At 35.9% G+C, this 25,038-nt stretch overlaps 1 protein-coding gene across 3 annotated transcripts in view; it reads left to right on the forward strand.

Annotated features, from left to right (window-relative positions):
- Positions 1-25,038, forward strand: part of TENM3 (teneurin transmembrane protein 3) — a 229,182-nt gene that overhangs the window by 113,809 nt on the left and 90,335 nt on the right. For all 3 annotated transcript variants that reach the window (XM_083367441.1, XM_083367442.1, XM_083367443.1), the window contains exons 5-10: positions 555-766; positions 4,756-4,966; positions 5,335-5,436; positions 5,613-5,807; positions 11,868-12,068; positions 16,471-16,656. In XM_083367441.1, the coding sequence (XP_083223567.1) occupies positions 555-766; positions 4,756-4,966; positions 5,335-5,436; positions 5,613-5,807; positions 11,868-12,068; positions 16,471-16,656 (1,107 nt within the window). The remainder of the gene's footprint in view (positions 1-554; positions 767-4,755; positions 4,967-5,334; positions 5,437-5,612; positions 5,808-11,867; positions 12,069-16,470; positions 16,657-25,038) is intronic.

A 25,038-nucleotide genomic window follows, 5' to 3' on the forward strand; every position in this document is an offset into this window, starting at 1 on the left:
AGATAAACTAAACGTGAATTCTTTTTTGTCCAGATAAATACATTAAATGAAAGGTGAAGCCTTCTTAATATACAAATGTTTACTGTTATATGTTTTGTAGTGTTAAACAGGGCTTAAAATTTTTACTAATTGCTTTACTTACCTGTTTATATAAGAATTAGTCTCTCTCTCTGTGTGTGTGTGTGTGTGTGCCTGTGTGTTTGTGTCTATGTGTATAAATTTTATAAAAAAATATAAAAATATAATTAATATTTTATAAAAATATAATTAATATTTTGCCTAACAAAATTAAACATAGGTTAATAGTCAATAAAAATAAATAAAAATTTAGATGAATAGTTAACAAAACGAAATACAATGCATCCTACACTTTATTAAAGGTGGAAGTTGTAGGATTTGAGTTTGAAAATATTTACATTTTTTAATCTGTTATTTTTTCTTTAGTAATTCCTTCAAATCTTTAACATTCACTGAATGATCTGATTAGTAGCTTAGTTGAAACTAGTCTAAATGTATTGTAAAAATGAATAAAAGCTAATACTTTATATTTTCAGGTAAATTAGGATTTACACAGGAAAATAACACTATAGATTCTGGAGAACTTGATATAGGTCGAAGAGCAACACAAGATGTTCCTCCTGGGATCTTCTGGCGGTCACAAGTCTTTATTGATCAACCACAGTTTCTAAAATTCAATATCTCCCTTCAGAAAGATGCTTTGATTGGAGTATATGGCCGAAAAGGTTTACCACCTTCACATACACAAGTAAGAGTTGTTTTTAATAAAAGTAATATTCAGAACCACACATCTTTGGAAATGGTTATTATTTTGGGTTTCAAAATGTTATAGTTTGGTTTTTTTTTTGTCTTCATATATTGTGCCAAGGTCATAATATTGGCCGTTCTGAACTGTAATTTTACAGTGTGTACTTATGCTTCTAAAAATATAATTCAGAATACCCAAACGTGTGAGCTCACACACACACACAAATATACACTTCCCTAGTTCATAGAAAAATAATGTACATTTTTTTCAGAAATAAGATAAAATAGATGATATACTTTAATATGAAATAAACTTGATTAAGTGCAGAATTGTTTCTTTTTTAAAATAAGTATTTTAACAAAAAGCGTTACAATTATTTCTTAGTAAAAATTGAAGGAACTTGAGATCAGATTACAATTTTTAGAAATAACATATTTATTCACTTCATCCTTCAAAAACCTTTATGATTGGCATTTACTTTATTTTCATTTTCATTTTGCTATAAAGAAGTGATTTGTTGCAGCATTTGTGTATGTGTGTTTGTACCATTATTCCCAAATGTAGCTGAATTTTATGTCTGTTTCAGAACAATCTTAGTTGCACAGCTCTATTTTCTCAGAGATCACAAATAAGTCAGCTTGAAGTAATTGATGGTGGATGATCATTCAAAAAATAATCTGATAGTTTTAAGTTGATATGACACATTCTCAGAATGTTGGTTTTACTGCAACAAGGCAGTCAATATGTTTAAAGAAACTGCAAAATAATAGATGACTTTGGTACTTTGAAACAAAAATGAATGGACTCTGAGAGGCACTTGTCTAAAATCTTAATGCATATAAGGAGTTTGTAAAAATTATAATTTGCTGCAACTATCAGCCAGCAACACTAACTCTGCAACAAAAATTTCCAAATTTTATTTTATTAAGATAGTTCAAATGCTCATTGAATGCTTATAACTTAATACATGTTATTTCCAGTGTTGCTGTCAAGATCTGGAAGAAAATTATTATGATGAAATTAAAGCATATGAAAAACAGAAAAGAAAAAAAATATATGTTGATATAGAATTTAGCAATGTATGCTGCTCACTGCTGGGTCAACAGGGTTGTTGTTTTTGTACTTATTAATCAGGCTAGTGCTACTTTACAATCACATCTAAAAAGAAATAAAATAAATTATAAACAAATCCTGTGAAGATCTGGCTTAGTTAATCATTCATTGAGTATTGAGATATAATGGTTGTTATTACAAAGTTTCTCTCTAATGTCTGCTGCCTTCTTTTCACTTAAAAATCTGAGCTATACAGACTATACTGGCAAAAAAGCAATGACGAAACCCAGCGGTGACACTGACGCAGTCAACTAAACTAATAAACTAACATCCAAACTAAACAATAGGAATCTTACTTTTGATAACCGGGGATGTGAAAGGAGTAAGTAGACTGAGAAAGAATCTTTCTGTTCAGAAAACCATAAGCAAAACTACTGAAAGAAATAACTGTTTTTAAGCAAGGTAGTTGGCTTTAAAAGCCGCAGTCCCTGACTAAAGAGTTGTAGTGGTTAGTGAACTTATAATCCTTTTACCTCTGATATCAGCAAAATGATAAATAATGGCTAATACCTTCCCTGATGGTTTAAAGCTTCTGCTTCAGTCATGGCAGGTGGATAATAAGCTGCAGCTTGTGGCCAGTTCTGAATAGGAAGCAAAATCTCAGGATGCTATTTGAGCAAGAACAAGCAATCTTTCCCTTCATGAACATCCATTGAGCTATCAGCGAACTGCCTGTAGCTCAGAGTTACTTGAAACATAACTCCTCTTTAAAGACAATTTATTTTCTCTCAATCTGATGCTCATGTGAAAAACTTAGGCTAAAATTACCAACCATCTTAACAGTATTTGAAACAAACATTTTAATGCTATTTAAAGGTACATTAATCTACTCCTTCATATATTTCTATTTATTTTTTATTGTTTGTCTTTTTAGCACTGGTGCTCATCAATCAGATTTGTGTGCCACAAAATAGGTAGCCATATAAATCTCATGCATAAATAAATACCCATTCCATAAAAAGTATAAATTTGGCTAGTGACCTTCATTTACCTAGGTAGAAGCAAGACCCAAGTATACAGTATTTGGAAGGGAAACATCTTTCTAAAATACAGGTCTAAAATCATTTAAGATTTTACTGATTAAAATCAATTTCCTCTTATGAAATCATAATTATAGGGTCTAAATTTCAACGACATATCCTTCTTTTCCATGAAACGTGATGAGACATGGAGACAAGAAATAAAATTACAAAAATGCATACTGTTAATAAGCAGGGTGCCAAACATATCCTGAAAATGAAAGAACAATGTCTCTGAATATGTCCTTTTAAATAAAACTTTATTCTTAATATTCCAAGCTTTGTTTTTATTTTTAATCACATAATTTAGGTCAACATAGCCTACTTGCTATGTATCGTGTATAAATGTACTATATATATTTCGTCAAAACATTGCCCTGATACCTCCAATTCTACGTGGGGAAAAACCTGAATGACCAAAGATATACATATATATATATGTGTGTGTAAATTACTAACAAAGAATTAAAGGGAAACTGGGATGCATTTCTGACTCCTTAGTCGTCATCAGCCAGCTATACCCTTCTGAGATTTGAACCAGGGCTGATTGCATATGAGGCAGTGTTATTTGCCTCTAAGCCACAAGGTCTCTCTCACTCTGTTAGCTTTTTTTCTGCAAGGGAAGATATGTTTCAAATGTTAACTATTTAGATTACCTTGCTAGGCCCCAAACATGGGGCAAATCTTTATTTCCTGTTTTCAGCCTATCTTGAAGGCTATCGAACAGGCAGTAGTCACACCGGACAATTCATATATTTGTGTAAATTACTAACAAAGAATTAAAGGGAAACTGGGATGCATTTCTGACTCCTTAGTCGTCATCAGCCAGCTATACCCTTCTGAGATTCGAACCAGGGCTGATTGCATATGAGGCAGTGTTATTTGCCTCTAAGCCACAAGGTCTCTCTCACTCTGTTAGCTTTTTTTCTGCAAGGGAAGATATGTTTCAAATGTTAACTATTTAGATTACCTTGCTAGGCCCCAAACATGGGGCAAATCTTTATTTCCTGTTTTCAGCCTATCTTGAAGGCTATCGAACAGGCAGTAGTCACACCGGACAATTCCAGTTTCCCTTTAATTCTTTGTTAGTAATTTACACAAATATATGAATTGTACAATGCTAGCGAACTATGCCCTTCATGCTCATCCCTGATTTCTATGCATTATATTATTACATTTTATTACATTTTTTCACACTGCAGACAAGTGTAAAAAATAGCTTTATCCAGGCAAGGTAATATAATTTCATAGGCTTTGAAAGGCTTCATCTCTTTTTTCACAATTTGCAGAAATATGTGAATAATTAACAAAGAAACTTTGTTTAATTTTCTGTAATACTTTTGGAAGAGTTGATGTTGCAGTAAACCTTTCATAATCAATTTGTTTCTTTAAAAAAACAGGTGCTTCTGACAGCAGTATGGTATTTAAACTGACAAAACAACTTTCTTATTTACATTTTTTCTTGTGATTTTAAGACAGAAATATACAATCACCAAGCTTTTGACAATGGATTGTTCAAACTATTAATTCACAGCATCCATGTGTTCCCTATTTTTATATTCTTAGTTGTATCCAAATATTAAAATTGTTGTTTATCTTTAGCAAAATATAAATCAATATGAGCCTTGAATATATGCTTTTTTAAAGAATTCTTCCAGGTTATTTTGTAAGATTCTACTCAAGTTGTGTGTTACATATTTTGTCAATAGTTAAAGCAAAAACATGTCTCATTTCTACATATTTTAAAAATGATATACCGTACATATCACTGAGAACAATATAACTATAGTTTTAAAAATTAATTCCATAATGCATCGATACATAAGGTAGCATGTGATTCATTTTTTTCCCTTGCAGTATGATTTTGTAGAACTTTTGGACGGAAGCCGATTGATTGCAAAGGAGCAGCGTAATCTTCTTGAGACAGAGAGAGCAGGTAGACTGACAAGATCTGTTAGCCTTCATGAAGCAGGGTTCATTCAGTATTTGGATGCTGGGATCTGGCATCTGGCTTTTTACAACGATGGAAAAAATGCAGAACAAGTGTCTTTTAATACAATTGTTATAGGTAAGTAGAGTATTCACAATATTCTTTAAGAATTGACATTTTGAGTATCTCAGAACTAATAAGCTTCAAACTTTCTAACATAACCTTTTTAACTATACATAATTATTAAACAAGAAATGCAATTCCATGCTAATTACAGACAGAAGATATGAAATATAATTTTAAAAATGACATATAAAGCTTGTAAAATTTTATTCAAATATGTTCAGATTTTTATTTTACTATTTTTATTTATTCTCTTTAAGGCATACATACATTAGGTATAGGATTTCTAAGGGTATGTTAATTTACTGAAGAGGGTTTTTTGCTGCTTTATTCAGTGCATTGATTGCTGCCTGTTAGAATTTTCTTCTTTTGGTAACTTTCAGAGTCTGTGGTTGAATGCCCTCGAAATTGCCATGGAAACGGAGAATGTGTTTCAGGATCATGCCATTGTTTTGCTGGCTTTCTTGGCCCCGATTGTTCAAGAGGTATATAAACTGAATTCTTTCTTAAATAAGTTCAAATAAGAAGCAGAAAAAAACAAGTAGTTACTAAGAAGCAAGAAAAAAAGGTTTCGAAGTACAACTTGTCAAGATGTACCTCTGTCTCTAAAGCTTGATTGAAAAGAATTATGTTAAGTTTTATGTCATGTTTTATTTCACAGCAGCCTGCCCAGTATTGTGTAGTGGCAATGGGCAGTACTCCAAAGGACGTTGTTTATGCTATAGTGGTTGGAAGGGTACGGAGTGTGATGTGCCTACCACCCAGTGCATTGACCCTCAATGTGGAGGTCGTGGGATTTGTATTATGGGCTCTTGTGCCTGCAACTCTGGATACAAAGGAGAAAACTGTGAAGAAGGTAAATAAGCAAATGTTGACTTAGGATTGAACTATTATGCTACACACTATATTCCATTACAGCATAGTATTGATCTAAGCATAAGATAACATTAAGTAGATACCATGATGTTTTAATTTCGACAGAAACAAGTATTTCTGTGTGTTTCATTCATACATATAATCTTTCAAGCATGTTAAATACAGACCTTAGAATATATTTCTAGAACAGTGAATTTTAATTGCTTTATTGATCTATAAGTGCAAGTTAATCTGTTTTAAGAGCACTGAAAGTAGAAAAAAACTAAATTCTTGATAAAATACAGATTTTTTTAAAAAAATACATTTTTTAATCTTCTCTGTTAACTGAACAACTGAAATGACTGATTTAAAAGTATTAACACTACAGTTGTACAGTTGAATAATTTCAAAACTCTTTCTAATGGAGAAAAAAAGTGTGGTCATTTTTACTGGATTTATTTAGAGGGAGAAAGCACAACTTTCCACTCTCAATCAAATTGATTTTATTGATCAGCACACACAAAGTAATACAATTAAGTCTCTGGAATTAAATTTTCAGACCATTGACCCTACAAGTGTAACGTTTTATTGAGTCAAATTGCTAAATTAAATCCCATCATCTAAAGCACATTAAAGGGAATTAAGAAAGATAGAGCTGTGCAACTCATTTATTTCCTAAATAGGCTGCAGGTCAACCCATAGCCTGCCTGCTTTTTGGGATCGGACAAGTACATTTCTAGGTTGGGTTAATTTCTCTTGTCTTTTTGCATTTCTTTCTTTCTTTCTTTCTTTCTTTTTTTGCCTACACATAGCCAAATTCTCCCTAACATCAGCAAAGACATATTGTGATACTTGGAAAAGGAAAGCAACAACTTTGTCCTTCCCCCACTCCATGGAGAATATTAATTTACACAGCAGACAAAATAAATATCTAATAGAATATTAGTTATAAACAATATAAATTAAATGACTGCATTGTTCTATTAATATTCAAAGATGCTTAAAGGATAAGAAATGAATAAGAGGGTATTAAAAATAGTATGCCACAACTGGGATCTAAAAGTAAAGTGCCCTGTTCTTTAAATTCAGAATCAACATTGCAGAAACAAGCTTCTCTCCTTTGAGAGTATCAAGCTCGTCAAGCAAACTCGGCAAAAGAGAGCCACTTGAATTTCCAGAAATATCTTTATTGCTAGTATGTATTTATAACAGAAGGGACACGGTGGCTCAGTGGGTTAGGACGCTGAGCTTGTCGATCAGAAGGTCGGCAGTTTGGCGGGTCGAATCCTGAGTGCCGCGTAGCAGAGTGAGCGCCTGTTACTTGTCCCAGCTTCTGCCAACCTAGCAGTTCGAAAGCACGTAAAAATGCAAGTAGAAAAACAGGGACCACTGCGGTGGGAAGGTAACAGCGTTCCGTGCGCCTCTGGCGTCTAGTCATGCCGGCCACATGACCATGGAGACGTCCTCGGACAAGCGCTGGCTCTTTGGCTTTGAAACGGAGATGAGCACCAGCCCCTAGAGTCGGAAACGACTAGCACACATGTGCGGGGGAACCTTTACCATTACCTATTTATAACAGAACTTGAAAGCCGATCAAAGTAGTTCTCTACCTCAACCTATACCTAGCATAATTAAGACAGAGTAAATTAGTCCTTTCTCACATTTTCCCCTCTTAGGAATCCTTTCCGTAACTGTCAGGGTCCTTTCTCCTTGTTCCCAGAGTCTATTAGATATTTCATGAGAGGTGGACATTGTCTTCTCTGCTGCACCATCCAAGGACTCAGAAAATTACCCAGTATGGGCTCAGAACATCCTAAAATATTTATGCTGCCTAATCTTAAACAGTGAAAAAGGAACTGAGTGTGTTAAACACTGTGATTCACTCTGCTTCAAAGCCTTTGCCATATTCGTCATTTCAGATATTGCAGTTACAGCATGTAAATTTATCACTCAGTAACATGCAGTCTTAAGGCTGATTTAGGGTTGCCCACAACTATCTATAGCCGTCACTACATGGCTATGCTGCAAAGGGGTTGACAAGCAAGTGGAAGTTGCAGAGGGTAGGCAAGATGTTCCAGACAGCAGGAGCAACAGCAGAGAAGGCCCTCTTCCTGGCCCCCACCAGCCAGAATAATCAAGTTGACAGGACCTGCAGCATGCCTCATCTTCTGGCAGGAGTGGTACAGGCTAATCCCACTGGGGTGAGATGGTCCCTCAAGTAATCTGGACCCATGCCATGAAGGCCTTCAACTGAATTGCACCCAGAAGCAGTGCACCTGATAACTAATACAGCTTGTGGAGCAGTGGTATTACAGGGGCCATTCTTGGGGCCACCAAAACTACTTGTGCTGCCCTGTATTAGCAGTAACTTCCAAATGCTCTTCAAGGGTAGCCCCATGTAGAGTACATTACAATAGTCCAGCCGTGAGATGACTAGGGACAGAACAACTGAGCACAGGGAATCCTGATCCAGGAAGGGCTGCAACTGATACACAACACAAAGTTGTGCAAAGGCTTTCCTAGCTGTGTCTGCCACCTGTTCCTCAAACAGGAGTTGCAAGTCCAGGAGAACCCCCAAGTTGTAGACTGGGACTTTCTCAGGCAGTGCCACCCCATCAAGAGTCAAAGATGACAAAATCCCAGATCCCAGAGGTCCATGTACCCACAGCCATTCTGTCTTAACAGGATTCAGTCAAAGCCTGTTGTCCCACATCCAGGCCCCCACAGTCTCCAGGCACTGCGAGACAACAGCCACAGAATGACTTATATGTAGTTTATTAACAGTTCTGTACTCAAACAATTCTTTTTTTTATTTCCTATATAGTTGAGTTATGTGTTTTTCATTATTTTTAATTTGATGTAGATAATATTTGCTTAGTTTATATATATTTTCCTCTGATTAGCAAATAAAATACAAAAAGTAAAGATTTTTGCAGATTCAGTTCTAAAACATTTCAGACAGGGCTCTGCTGGGATGCATAATTAATTTTGGTTAACTCAGAACTGTAGGAATGTAGTGGTAAGCAAGCAACTACATTTTTAAAAATGGCAGGTTAATTAATACAACTAAACCTGAAACCAAAGAAAATCAGATAACAGTTCAAGAAGTGGGGTTTGGGGTATAATTTAGGGTGCGTAATCTTTTACTTGCCTAATTAACATAAGGTGAAGGGTCAGATGGACATAATCATACTACTGATATGGGCAGCGATTTGCTCAGTGGTGAGATTCAGCCAGTTCGCATCGGTTCAGCAGATTTTTGTTGAGTTCAATGAACCAGCTGAAGACCTAGCCCTTTTTTGCAAAGCCCAGAATGGCCCACCGGAAGTACGTGGGTGCCGCTTCCGGAAGTCTGTTCTGGGCCTTGGAGGCCCAGGCCCAGAACGGACTTCCAGAAGTGGCATCCACACAGAGAGCCAGTTGTTCACATATTTGAATCCCACCACTCAATTTGCTATTCTATTTCTTTTTGCTCTTTTTATAAGATGAACTGTTTTTTTTTCTAAATTACATAATGCATACTTTAGCAATCAATTTCCTTAGTTCAGGAGCATCTCACCCCAAGTGATAGAAACTATAACACTGAAGAAACACATCTATTTAGAACATTGCTAAATATACAGGTGAAACTCTAAAAATTAGAATATCGTACAAAAGTTCATTTATTTCAGTAATGCAACTTAAAAGGGGAAACTAATATATGAGATAGACTCATTACATGCAAAGCAAGATAGTTCAAGCCATGATTTGTCATAATTGTGATGATTAGGGCGTACTGCTCATGAAAACCCCAAATCCATAATCTCAGAAAATTAGAATATTATGAAAAGGTGCAATATTTAGGCTCAAAGTGTCCCACTCTAATCAGCTAATTAAGCCATAACACCTGCAAAGGGTTCCTGAGCCTTTAAATGGTCTCTCAGTCTGATTCAGTAGGAATCACAATCATGGGGAAGACTGCTGACCTGACAGTTATGCAGAAAACCATTGACACCCTCCATAAGGAGGGAAAGCCTCAAAAGGTAATTGCAAAAGAAGTTGGATGTTCCCAAAGTGCTGTATCAAAGCACATTAATAGAAAGTTATGTGGAAGGGAAAAGTGTGGAAGAAAAAGGTGCACAAGCAGCAGGGATGACCGCAGCCTGGAGAGGATTATCAGGAAAAGGCCATTCAAAAGTGTTGGGGACTTTCACAAGGAGTGGACTAAGGCTGGAGTCAGTGCATCAAGAGCCACCACACACAGACGGATCCTGGACTTGGGCTTCAAATGTCGTATTCCTCTTGTCAAGCCGCTCCTGAACAACAAACAACGTCAGAAGCATCTTACCTGGGTAAAGAAAAACAGACCTGGTCTGTTGCTCAGTGGTCCAAATTCCTCTTTTCTGATGAGAGCAACTTTTGCATCTCATTTGAAAACCAAGGACCCAGAGTCTGGAGGAAGAATGGAGAGGCACACACTGCAAGATGCTTGAAGTCCAGTGTGAAGTTTCCACAGTCTGTGTTGATTTGGGGAGCCATGTCATCTGCTGGTGTTGGTCCACTGTGCTTCATTAAGTCCAGGGTCAACACAGCCGTCTACCAGGAGATTTTGGAGCACTTCATGCTTCCTTCCGCAGACGAGCTTTATGGGGATGCTGACTTCATTTTCCAGCAGGACTTGGCACGTGCCCACACTGCCAAAAGCACCAAAACCTGGTTCAATGACCGTGGGATTACTGTGCTTGATTGGCCAGCAAGCTCGCCTGACCTGACCATAGGCTGATAGCTTCCATGCCACACCATATTGAGGCAGTAATTGCTGCAAAAGGGGCTGATAGCTTCCATGCCACACCATATTGAGGCAGTAATTGCTGCAAAAGGGGCCCAAACCAAGTACTGAGTACATATGCATGCTTATACTTTTCAGAGGTCCGATATTGTTCTATGTACACTCCTTGTTTTATTGATTGCATGTAATATTCTAATTTTCTGAGATTGTGGATTTGAGTTTTTCATGAGCTGTACACCATAATCATCACAATTATGACAAATCAAGGCTTGAACTATCTTGCTTTGCATGTAATGAGTCTATCTCATATATTAGTTTCCCCTTTTAAGTTGCATTACTGAAATAAGTGAACTTTTGCATGATATTCTAATTTTTCGAGTTTCACCTGTACATGTATTTAATTTGCAAAGGTAAAATTGCAGAAATTGAAACTTACAGTTACAATCCTTTTTTTATTAGAGATAGGTGATATTAGAAAAGAATGATGATTAGTGTCAAGTTACCATTACACTAGTACTTGGTTACTAACTTTGGGTAGTCATTTAGCAACTATCCAAAGATATGACAGTGCAGTCCCTCAGTCACATGATCACCATTACAGACAGTAAGCAGGTACACAGTAGGAAATACACAACTAAAGCAGTATTTTTAGTTTCAAACCAGGAAGCAAAATCTTGGTCAATTTGCTTAGGCACTGGTTTTGGGTCCCAGTTGTAGTCGCTAAACAAGGACTACCTGTTCTGACCAATTTTTAATTCCAAAATAAATATCTTCTTTAATAATCTGACTTTGTATCACTATACAGATGGAAGGTTTTTCAAACCTTTCTTTCTTTTCATCTATTTTCTTTCTTAAATTTAGTTCCTCCTCAGCCTTTCCATCACCAAAGAATTATTCAACTGGAAGATGCTTTCTCTCTGTAGATGAGTTTCAGCACAAAAGACAATAGAATCGGCTTCTATGTAAATTGCACTTTACTCTCTAGGCATAGGTCTTGCAGATATCGTAAATGAATCATATAATGGGGACATGAAAGAGAATTGAAGAGGACAAGTTCAATATGATACTAAGTTACTAACTTTCCATTTTATTTAAAGATTTTATTTATTGACCATCTTGTGTATTTAACTCTCTATCCTGTTATATATTCAATGACAGAGATACATCTGTATTGTTCCAGGCCTCCTAATTGTTACAACATATAGCTTTGCATTATGTTATCCTGATATTATCTCTGAGGATGCGTTTGAGCCAAAATAGTAAAACTTACAGATGCTAACTTTTTTCCCCCAGCTGATTGTTTAGATCCAGTTTGTTCAAATCATGGTGTATGTATCCATGGAGAGTGTCATTGTAATCCAGGTTGGGGTGGTAACAACTGTGAAATATTGAAGACAATGTGTCCGGACCAATGCTCTGGCCATGGCACATATCTGCAAGAAAGTGGCACTTGTAATTGTGATCCTAATTGGACTGGCCCTGATTGCTCTAATGGTAAGAATTTGGGGGAAATTATTTTGTGCTAATAATATTAAAAACTTCCAAGATTCTGCAGTGCTGATTTGATTAATTTATGAGTTACACTAAAGTCTACTATCAGTGTAAATATTGGCAAGACATAAAAAATAAAAAAAAATATTTTCCATAAACACAGTTTCTAAGACTACAGTTAATTTATTTACAGTTTGCATTAATTGTTGTTAATTTTAACTTGTAACATACAATCTGTAGTACCTCCATATCCATTTCAGATCCTCTGAAAATTGCTCTGAGTACTGCAGCCAAAATAGTATTGTATCAATGACCAACCATTTAAAATGTTTAGCTATTATGGTACTTTGTATCTATGCTAAATCATCAATAGCATCAGTTGAATTGATGTTATAATGTACACTTAAATGTTTTCATATTAAACTATCTTAACATAAGCTGCTCTCCTTGTCAATTCCACCAACTAAAGTCAATGTGCGGGAACTGAACATGAAGAAAATTTGCTAGGTTCCCTTTCATATGATAAAATTGGCAGAAATGCAAATAAGAGCCTATGGAACCTAATTCTATATATTTCAAAGACAACTTGAGCTATGTTCAGGCTTTCAGAAAATATATGGGAAGAGAGGAAATATGAATACATATTTTGACTCAGTGTTTTGTTTCGGGATGTTCTGCAAGAAAACAGTAAGCACAGAAGGCATCATATGATCTTGATCCCACTTTCCATGTATGTGTTCATCAGTTCCGCTCCACATGATCAGATCACCTTGGTTTTATTGAAGGATCTATTATATCCTTTCCCTTTTTCATAGCATCACAGATACATATCAGTTTTCCTTCCATTGATAGTGGCTTGTTAATTTATGCTCTTCAAAATTTTATACTCATGACATTCCACGTCAAAATTTTTCATATCCCATAGTCATTAGACGGGCCAGTAAGTATTGATCTCTGCCACCTTTGCATTCTTTAGAAAGATAAAAAGTAGTTTGAGTTACCAATCTTAGTCATATCCATTTCAATACTGTTAACAGCATTCCCTGTTAACAATAAGGGCTTAATACCTGCTTGTTATTTATTTATTTATTTATTTATTTATTTATTCATTTATTTATTTATTTATTCGGTTTATATACCGCCCTATTCCCAAAGGACTCAGGGCAGTTTACAAGGCAAAATTTAAAAACAATCCAATATAAAATTAAAATAAATTAAGTCTAGCCGGAAAAATTAAATCACAATTTAAAAACATTAAACCCCTCAGTCCAGACCAGATAGCTCAAAGAGCCAGGTTTTTAGGTCCTGGCGAAATGAACGAAGGTCGGGGGCAGTCCGGAGTTCCACAGGCAGTTGGTTCCATAGGGCAGGCGCACCCACAGAGAACGCCCTCCCCTTGTGAATCGCCCATCAGCAATCCTTGTCCGGCGGTACCCTGAGGAGGCCCTCCCTGTGGGAGCGCACAGGACGATGGGAAATTGACGCTGGCAGCAGGTGCTCCCTTAGATAATCCGGGCCCATGCCATTTAGGGCTTTATAGGTCATCACCTTGAATCTCACCCGGAGGGCAACTGGAAGCCAATGCAGCTCGTGGAGAAGAGGTGTTACATGGGAGTATCGGGAGACTCCTATCACAACTCACGCAGCTGCATTCTGCACCAGCTGAAGCCTCCGAGTGGACCTCAGGGGCAGCCTCATGTAGAGAGCATTGCAGTAGTCTAGCCGGGAGGTCACGAGCGCATGGGTGACTGTGCGTAGGGCCTCTCGGTCCAGATAGGGCCATAACTGGCACACCAGGCGAACCTGGGTAAAAGCCCTCCTGGCCACGGCTCCTATATGATCTTCCAAACTGAGCCGTGAATCCAGGAGGACACCCAAGTTGCAGGCCCTATCAACGGGGGGTAACACCTCACCCCCCATAGTTAATGATGGAAAAGATTGGTTAGTCTGAGATGCCGGTATGCACAGCCACTCAGTCTTGGCAGGATTGAGACGAAGCCTGTTTCTCCCCATCCAAACCCGGACCACTTCCAGGCAACGGGACATCACATCGAGGGCATCACTGGGTTGGTTCGGGGTGGAAAGAAAATGATACCCCACCCCGAAACCACGAATGAGCTCACCCAGCGGCTTCATATAGATGTTGAACAAGAGGGGAGAGAGGACCGACCCCTGAGGAACTCCACAAACGAGAGGCCTCGGGGCGGACCTCTGCCCTCCCGTCAACACCGACTGCGAGCGGCCCAGGAGGTAGGAGGAGAACCACTGTAATAATAATGTATTATTATAATGTTATAATGTATTAACCCTAACCCCAAATTTAATCAAAGCTCAGTTTCATCTCAGGCATTCATAACTTGGAAGCCAGCGTACATTTATTCATATTCCATCAACTAGGAAATTAAACTACTTTTGAAATTAATTAAAGGTTGCTAATAGCTTTTCAAAACATTAAGAATTATATTTGAAATTATTTGCATCCAATCAAATGAAGATATTTCAGTTTAGAATAATTGTTAATATCTCAAAGGAGAAAAGTATAAGCTATTTTGTTCCCTTTTCCTTAGTGGTTGTCCATTAATTAGCTCTCCAATTCCAGTTTTTCTAAATTAACCCTAATTAATAAGCTCATTACAAAGACTGGCACACCTTGCTTTAAAGCAGATCTGCTAAAAGCTGATAAACACCTTCTCTTTAATGAAAAATTGATTAGACTGAGGAGAAAAGGCACGTCTTTGGAAAACAAGGATATTCAGAAGTTAATCTATCCAAACATCTTATAACAAAAAAATTCCAATTCATAACATAAAACATGATAGGAGAAAAGCTTTGCAGGTCAATATTCATTCTGACACATATACTGTCAACATACTTAATTGTACATTTGATGTTCTATAGTACTTTGAAATAGATAAAGTAGTCTAGGTCAGACATGTCAAACTCGCGACATCACGTGACATCGTGCAACATATCGGAACGTTTTTGCCATTGCTGGCAATGGGGTGGGCGTGGCTTCAGCATGACACATCCGGCCCATGGGCCGGCAGTTTGACACCCCAGGTCTTGGTGAATGAATCTTTTTCAGACTTTTATGTTTTTTACACCTCAATATCTTATCACAAATAATTCCTTTTTAGGATTGGTGTTCTGGTTTATAAACAAGAAATTGTTCCAGGAGACTTCAACTGTGTCCTTCAGTTATGTTAGATCATATTTTTCATGGAAACAAAAGAAAGAAAAAAACAGGCAGTTTTTTTACATTTTACAAAATAATATAATTATGTGTGCCTTATTGTTAAAGCAGTTAGTTGGATTTTCATGGATTTTCACAGTGAAATTTAAGTTAATCACCCTTACATAGCCTTCTCTTCTGTCCACTCTTAAGACATAAAACTGTGCTCAAAAGCAAATTTTCAAATAATAAACATTTATCATAATATAATGGTCATTAACATACAACTAAGACTTCATTGTTTGAAATGGTTCTATTGATCAGTAATTGTAATAAGGCCTAAAGTAAATAGAACTTCAACATACAAAAATGCCAAGAAAAATCACAGCTTATAACTATAATCAAAAGAAAGGTTGCTATATGAATATAACTTTCATGCCAATCTCAGATAAAAACCCCTCATAAGAAAAAAATTCTTGCCACAATGATACAGTGCAGGACATTAGTGTTTTTTAAATGAAAAAGAAGATACATTTCTGAAACATTATTTTTCTACTCTGTATATTGCCTATACAAAGTCTTCATTGTTAACAGTTTTGAGATGATAAATACTATACATTTTTTTAAAAAAATACAACCAAAGCTGTTTTTAAAAAGGAGGGTCAGAAAGCCCCGTATATCTTAAGCAAAATGACTATGTGGAATTTACCACTGATAGTGTAACTTAACTCTCAAAAGTGGTTGAGTTAACTGAAATTAAGCAAAAGGTATACAGTATACGTGTATGATTCTAAAATCTGATGAATCCACATTGTATGGTATTTAGTCAAATATTAACTCAACATTGTAGTGTTTTAACATATCTTTGCATTATAATCCCTATTTTTCAGAACATGTGACACTGTTTACTGAAAATAATCTACCAAAGACTCCTAAATTTATAGTGCATAATTTCAAGCTATTCATAAGCAATATGTGATAAAAAATGGTCACATATCAAGAGAAGTCTAAGCTAAGTGACGAAATCAGTAGAGAGATACCACTAAATCTGCTGAATAAATAATCAAGTAGTAGGAAAGATATAACTTCTGAATCACTTGAAATAAATTGCTTGATATAATTTTCAAAGAGTTCATATAGCTGGATTTTGGAGCTTAACTAATTACCGTCCTCTTTTTCCTTCTGCTTTCTGCCTTCTCCTTTCATCTACCACGTTCTTTATTTCTGACTCAGAAATCTGCTCTGTTGACTGTGGTGCTCACGGTGTCTGCATGGGTGGAACGTGTCGATGTGAAGAAGGTTGGGCTGGAGCATCTTGCAATCAAAGAGCATGCCATCCTCGGTGTGCTGAACATGGAACTTGTAAAGATGGAAAGTGTGAATGTAACCAAGGCTGGAATGGCGAGCACTGCACAATTGGTATGTTAACCGAGAATTCTCAGTACTGGACATAAAAAGTATGAGTCTCTCTGAAATTGAATATTGTTTATTGAAGCTTGTTTCTGCAAAATACATCTTTGTAAAGAAATATGCTTTTAAAAAAGAAAAAAGACAGCAAGTATATAATGTAAACAGCCTTTGTAAATAGCTTGTCCCAGATACAGTGAGGGAAAAAAGTATTTGATCCCCGGCTGATTTTGTATGTTTGTCCACTCACAAAGAAATGATCAGCCTATAATTTTAATGGTAGGTTTATTTTAACAGTGAGAGACAGAATAACAACAAAAAATCCAGAAAAACACATTTCAAAAAAGTTATAAATTGATTTTGTTCCCTCACTGTAGGAAGGGCAAGAATTTCATTTCACATTTTCTAAATTTTCTGTTTAGCTTCAGAAGATAATATGAGAAAATTTGTTTTTACTGCTTGCGGTCTTCAATTTCTAGCTGAATGAGTTAATTTTCACTGGCTTTTTCTAATTTTTAGCCAATAATAGAATACCTAATATTAATGTTATAAAAAGAAAAGAAAAAGAAAAAAAATACTATATGTAAGGAAATATAAAACTTGGCTGCAAAATAACCTAGCAATCTGACTTTTTTTTTTGTTATGTTTTGTTAGCTAACAAAGAATTATGTAGGATTTACACATAGCTTTCTATTTCAGTACTGAAAAATTGAAAATGTGCTGACTTTCAGCACTTTCGTTGTAGTTTTTTTTAGGAGTAGATATCCTGTGTTTTACATCCTGATATAAAAGAAAGTTGTCTTTGATTAGTAACACAATATAAAAAGTATTCTTCCCAAGAATTCATTTAATATTCCTTTCTAAAAGCTAGTTTGTGTCTAAATAAAACTTTGATCCCTGATCTCAGTCATTAATTATCATATAAAACATCAGTGAAAAATACCACAGTGATTCTTCACTTTTTCTTCATATGTCTTTCTCTTATAAAACTATGTGGCATAGATGATAATTTATCAGTTACAAATTAGACTTTATTTCTGTTGGCCTCACTAATCTTAGCAGCACACTGCTGGTTTATAGTTGCTTAATGGATTTTCTGTTCTTGTACAATTTTTCCTAATGCATTTGACAGAACACACTATAAAAGTAGCCTTATGATTTTCATCTATTTAATTCACGTGCTTGTAATTATTGCATTGCTGCTTCTGCAACACAACAAGAAATGTTTTGGATAACAAAACAGTTGTTATAATGTTGCAAATATCGCAGCAGCTTGGTTGGGCTTCTGTTATTGGCACAAATTGCCTAGTATGGCAATAGTATATGATTTTCAAGTACGACTTCATTTCTATAAGCCTATAATTCTCAACATTATATCAAAATCAGCTAGTTAATTGTGGATTATAAATTCTGCAAAATGCAGAGATATTCACACAAAATATATTATCATGTTTTGGATATATCAGAGATCCAATTTTACTTTTAAAAATAAGTGTTTTGTGATTTATCATCAGTGCACCTGTGCTGCTGTGTATATATTGGTAGCAACTACAAAATAAAGAATTGATATAACAGTAAAGACAGAATCAATTGGATACAAAATGTATATTCTACATTTTTTTTCTTGGATCATGGGCTGCATTTCCTATGCAAAGGACTCTTGGTAAGGGATGGGCTGCACCTCACAAAAACAGGGGAAAATGTACTCGGAAAAAGATTGGCCCAACTCATCAGGAGGGCTTTAAACTGAATCTGAGAGGGAGGGTGACCAATCTTTAGAATCTCTAGATCATAAATCCCAAGAAAACAAGTCAAACAGTGAGCTAGACAGAGACAAGAAAAAAGAAGAACCCAAACAGCAATCAGGAGATGCAGGAAACGTGCCCACGAACAGGCATAAAAGTCTTAAATGCTTATATACAAATTCTCAAAGCTTGGGCAACAAACGGGGCAAACTAGAAGCAATAGTACACGAGGGAGGGTATGACATTGTTGGCATAACAGAAACCTGGTGGGACGAAACCCATGAATGGAATGGACTGATGGATAGTTACAAACTGTTCAAAAGAAACAGGTCTACAAAAAGAGGAGGCGGAGTTGCACTATATGTAAGAGAACACTACATATCTACAGAAATGCATGATCCAAGATAAAATCTCTACAGAATGTATATGGGTCAATATAAAGGAGAAAAAAAGTGACATTACCATAGGTGTATATTACAGGCCATCCAACCAATCAGAAGAAATAGATGAACTCTTTGCCAACCAGTTAACAAATGTATGCAGGAAGCACACCACAGTAGTAATGTGAGACTTCAACTATCCAGATATCAATTGGGAGACAAACTCTGTAGCGAGCAGGAGATCAAACAGATTCCTAACCAACCTAGCTGACAACTTTGTCATCCAAAAGGTGGAGGAGGGAACTAGACGTAAAGCCATACTGGACTTAATTCTAACTAATAGAGAAAAAGTGATAGAGGGAGTTGAAGTTGCCGGAACTTTGGGTGAAAGTGACCATGTCATACTGGAATTTAATATAATGCAAACACTAGCAACAGAAAACAATCCAACCAGTGTCTTGAACTTCAAAAGAGCTGACTTTAACAACCCAGAGAGAACCTAGGAAAGATCCCATGGATGAAAATCCTAAAGGGGAAAACAACCCAAGAAGCATGGGAAACTCTGAAAAATGTGATCATAAAAGCCCAGACCAGCACAATACCATTGTAAAAGAAAAACAAGAAATTCAAGAAGAAACCAGCATGGCTGCACAAAGATCTCTCTGACAAACTGAAAGATAAAAAGGACAAATACAAAAAATGGAAAGAGGGGCACATAACTTAAGGCCGATTATCAGCAGACAGCCAGAACATGCAAATATGAAGTCAGGAAAGCAAAGGCTCAGAAGGAACAAAGACTTGCAACAGAAATCATGGATAATAAAAAAAGTTTCTTCCAATATATTAACAAAAAAGCCAAGGAAACTGTAGGTCCACTAATGAGAAAAGATGGCAAGGAAATAATAGGCAATAGAGACAAAGCAGAGCTGCTTAACTCATTCTTTGCATCAGTCTTCACATAAAAAGAAACTATAGCCCAACATACCAAAAAAACCACTGCAAAAGACAAATTAGAAACAAAACATTAAAATAAGCCAGAAAATGGTAAGAGAACACCTATCCAACCTTGATGAATATAAATCACCGGGGCCTGACAGATGACATCCTAGAGTTCTGAAGAAGCTGGCAGATATTATCTCAGAACCATTGCACCACATCTTTCAAAAATCCTGGAGCACCGGGGAAGTATCTGAGGATTGGAAAAGGGCTGATGTGGTTTCCATCTTCAAGAAAGAAAAAAGACCCTGGAAACTACAGACCAATCAGTTTAACATCAATACCTGGGAAGATCCTAGAAAAGATAATCAAAAAACAGATCTGCGAACAACTAGAAACAAAGTTATAACTAGTAGCCAGCATGGGTTTGTTAAAACAGATCATGCCAAACCAATCTTATTTCATTCTTTGACAAAGTGACTAAACTAATAGACCAGTGAAATATTGTGGACGTAGTATACTTAGACTTCAGTAAGGCATTTGATAAAATAGACCACAACCTATTCCTTGGTAAACTAGAAATAGACAACATCACCACCAGATGGATCTGTAGCTGGCTGATAAACTGTACTCACCGAGTAGTCCTCAATGGCATTACATACACATGGAGAGAAATAAGCAGTGGGGTAACACAAGGTTCTGTCTTAGGCCCAGTAGTCTTCAATATCTTCATCAGTGACTTAGATGAAGGAATTGAAGGGGAACTCATCAAATTTGCAGATGACACCAAAGTGGCAGGAGTAGCCAACACTCCAGAAGACAAACTCAGGATCCAAAAAGATCTTAACAAACTTGAACAATGGGCCCTATACAACAAAGTGAGTTTCAATGTGGAGAAAAACAAAGTTTTACATTTAGGCAGGAAAAATCAAAGGTACAAGTACAGATTGGGCAAGATCTGGCTTAAAAACAGTAATTATGAAAGGGACCTTGGAGTCCTAGTGGATGATCACAACCATGAGCCAGCAGTGTGCAGCAGCAGCCAAAAAAGCTAATACAATCCTTGTATAAATAGAAGCATAGAATCAAGATCACGTGAGGTATTAGTACTGCTTTATAAAATCCTAGTAAGACCACACCTGGCATACTGCAGCCAATTTTGGTCACCATATCAAAAAAGATGTTGAGAGTTTGCAAAAAATTTAGAGAAGAGCAACTAAGATGATCAAAGGCCTGTAGACTAAAACATATGAAGAACGGCTGCAGGACTTGGGTTTGGCTAGTCTAAAGAAAAGAAGAAATAGGGGAGTCATGACAGCAGTATTCCAGTATTTGAGGGGTTTCCACAATGAAGAGGGGGTTATTTACCAAAGCACGAGAGGGCAGGACAAAAAACAATGGTTGGAAACTGATCAAAGAGAGGAGCAACCTGGAATTAAGGAGAAACTTTTTATACCGCCCTTCTCCCGAAGGACACAGGGCGGTGTACAGGGCAATAAATATCAAAATACAAAGTACAAAAGTTAAAAAACATTAAATAATTATGCCCGATATAATACAATATAACTTCTTGACAGTGAGGACAATTAACCAGTGGAATAGCTTGCCCCCAGAAATCGTGGGCACTCCATCACTGGAGATTTTTAAAGAGGCTAGACCAGGAGTCCCCAACCCCTGGTCCATGGAAAAATCTTTCTCCATAGAACCGGTCCCTGGTGCTCAAAAGGTTAGAGGCTTCTGGGCTAGACAGTCACTTGTCTGAGATGGAATGGGTTCTCCTGCTTGAGCAGGGGGCTGGACTAGAATACCTCCAAGGTCCCTTCCAATTTCTATTCTATTCCAAAAGCAATCATTTGTATAAGTATCCCATACACATAGAGAAAGATAAAACTGTGCAGAATAAAAGACAAAAAATAGTATCTGACTGTTAATATTTTTCAGTAAATATGCAATCATGGTTCAGTAGGCATATTGTATGAAGTAACCTGGGAATTATTGTATTGTATTTTATTTCTGATAAAGAGATAAATCTGATATTTTATAGCCTAAATAAAAACATATATATTTGTGCAATTTACAATTAGAGGCACTTCAAAAATCAAATAACAGAATGCACCAAATATAATACATGCATCAGTGGGACTTGGGTGCACTGATTATATGGTACTACAGTCATGGTGGCTGGCAAAGTATAAGACTGTAATCCTGCCCAGACTTTAAATGCATCAGTTTATTTTAATACTGTTTAACAGTTAACTCTCAGCTGTTAACATTTCATTTTCATTTTTTTAAACCAAATGGCTACCAAACATTCCAGGAAGGTTAGCACAGAATAGAGGCATGCTGACTGGCATGCCTGCATTTTTTTTCTGAACAAAGCATGTCTTTGTGATCAGTAATGATCTTGCTTCCCAATGCAATAAAGAACTGGAATGAAAACAAATAGCTGCTCTTTTGTAGTTTAAAGAAATTAGGATTTCCCTATGGCCAGATTACCATTTGAATTGCCTGCATATACATGAAAATCAGTGTAGCTCAATAAACAACTTGATGTTTAAAGCACTATTAGTGGAGAACACCTCAAAGGACTACCTTTCCCTAAATTGGAGACATGGGATTTGGGGGGCTTGGTAATATGTGGCATTCTGCATACAAACAGAGCATCTAATTGAAAATGAGGCAAAGAGGAAATTAAACATTAAACATTAAAAAGAAATAGAAGTTCTCACTTTGTATAGCAATTTGCAGTCTAGTAGCACTATATGTATTGTTGCATTGTGCATGGTTAAAGCTTTCACACAAATTAATATGATCATGGAACAACCATGCTTCTTTTCCAGCATTGGGAACATGCTTACCCATTGTTCAATGAAACATATCCACGGTGCTATTTGTTTTTCCAAAAGGATAGCTGTCTGTGTGGGAGATGAAGCAGGGTGAACCAAAGTGAAGAAAAGAGAAACAGAATGGCACCATATTCTTATGTGCTAAGTTTGGTGCATCAATTGAGAAGGAAGCAGATCATTAGGCACTGGTGATGATGACAGTGCAAGGCCATTATTACTGTTGCAACTGTATTCATGAATCCTGTTGTGGTGTGTCCTTTCAAGCTTATTTTCAAATACCTGTTATGCAGAACTCTAGCCTGACCCACATATAAGATATAATTGAACAAATGGAGCATATTTGTTACTGATTGTTTCAGAGGATAAAAATCAACATGCAGACATCTTAAAGAATTGTATTTAGCTAGGTATCAAGAGACACATATAATAAACAATAAAAGGTCTTGGCAAAAGAAGAGGACTTTCTTGTCATGAAGCACAATTCCTTTGATTGTGATATTTACATGCTCAATGAATTGCCTTCTTTTGAGGATGCTACATTTTTGAGATTCTAAAAGGCCTAAATGGAGGATCTCCATATTTCTTCTGCTCATTGTCCAGGAAAAGAGGTTTATTTCTCTATTTTGCCCACAAACTACATATATGGAAATGATTAGCTACAGTTTTGATCAGGGCAAACTATATCCATTTTTATAGGTCAGTTTCAGAGGTCATTCAAGTTTAAGAGTACATTAAAGAATCTACAATTGTGTAATACATAGTCTTCTTTATTTCTATTTCTATTATGGTTGTATTTTTCAATTCTGTTTAAGATTAAATTATTTAAATTTGGCTATATCAGATATACATCAGAAGCATTAAAAGTATTCATGAGGCAATTTTTGTATTAAAATAAATTGTTTAGCAGGAAAAAATATAACAATCTTGCTAGTGTTTTTTATTTATTAATCTGTATCTTCAACTGTGAAATACTGTAGTTCCATTAAAAAGTTTAAAACAAGCAAGATAAAAGATCGTGGCTTAAATATAAACAAATTTAAGCATGAGGAATATCAGTGTTTTAGTGGTATTTTCCATTTAAAACATAGGCCCATACCCACACTATGTATAACTTTAATTCCAGACCACCAGTTTCTTGTCCATCTAGAACTGATTATCAGACATTGAAACTGAACTAACAAATTTTTCTGATGCTTGCTAGGGTATAAAGCTTCAAGGGTGTCCCACTTTAATAAAAGTTTGAAACTGTGTATGAAAACAGAAGACTATCCATTGATAGAATAAGCCTTCAACATACAGGTAGTCCTTGACTTACAACTACAATTAAACCCAAAATTTCTGTTACTGAGTGAGACATTTGTTAAATGAATTTCACCCTATTTTACTATCATTCTTGCCACAGTTGTTAAGTGGATCACTGTGGTTGTTAACTTAGTAACACAATTGTGAAGTGAATCAGACTTCCCTATTGACTGCTTGTCAGAAGATCACAAAAGGTGGTCACATGACCCTGGAACTGTTCAACTGTCATAAATATATGCCAGTTGTCAAGCGTCCAAATTTTGATCATATGACCATGGGGATGCTGCAACAGTCGTAAGTGTGAAAATAGTAATGTCACTTTTTTTCAGTGCCATTGTAACTTTGAATGGTCACTAAATGAACTGTTGTTAAGTCGAGGACTGCCTGTAGTCACTTGTCCTACGTTATGGTTTAACTGTTAATTGCAGAAATTTTGTTCTGATTTATTTATGGCATTTGTCAGGTAAAGATTGAGCATTTGTATTATTTTAAGTGGCTAAATGCATATGAAATTAATTTTTTATACAAATTATAATTGTCTTAAATTATTATTCCAATAAGAAGGCTAAGCTGAGTGGATTGATTTGGTTTTCCTGAAGCCTATTTCTTAACATTTTTTCAACTAGAAAACACAATGAAGCTAATTAGTCTGAGTAATATAAATTGCCTGGAAAAATAGGAAGAAGCTGAAAGAGATAGCTAACAGGTTTTTTGGAAAAACTGCAATAAGTAGCAATGTATAGCACTAAATGTTATAAACAAAAATTAAGATTTTGAGGAGAACTGCTGCCCAAGAACTGATTTGTTAGACAGTCTGTTGTTCTTTGACTCTTACCTTAACCTTAACCAGATGAACTGTTAGAACTTTTAGAACATTTGTTCTTTTTCCATTTTTCCTTATGCATTCATTTATAAAGAGAAAATGAGCCCAAATTTGCAAATGTGATAGTTGTCTTCTGCCATGATGGATTAAAAAGGCCTAAAAATAGATTTGCTATCCTCTTATCTATTAATAAGGAAGAGTTAAGAAATAAAAGAAACATTTCTATTTATATGAGTTCTTGATATAACTACTTTTTGAAATTCAAAGAATAATAGTGTAGTTACCAGTTACAAGCTGACAATATAAAACTACACAAATAGTAAGAAAAGAGTTCTTGAAGTTGAAAATTGCAAATATACTGT

This window comes from Vipera ursinii, assembly GCF_947247035.1.
Source record: "Vipera ursinii genome assembly, chromosome: 7".
In the NCBI taxonomy this organism is placed as follows: Eukaryota; Metazoa; Chordata; class Lepidosauria; order Squamata; family Viperidae; genus Vipera; species Vipera ursinii.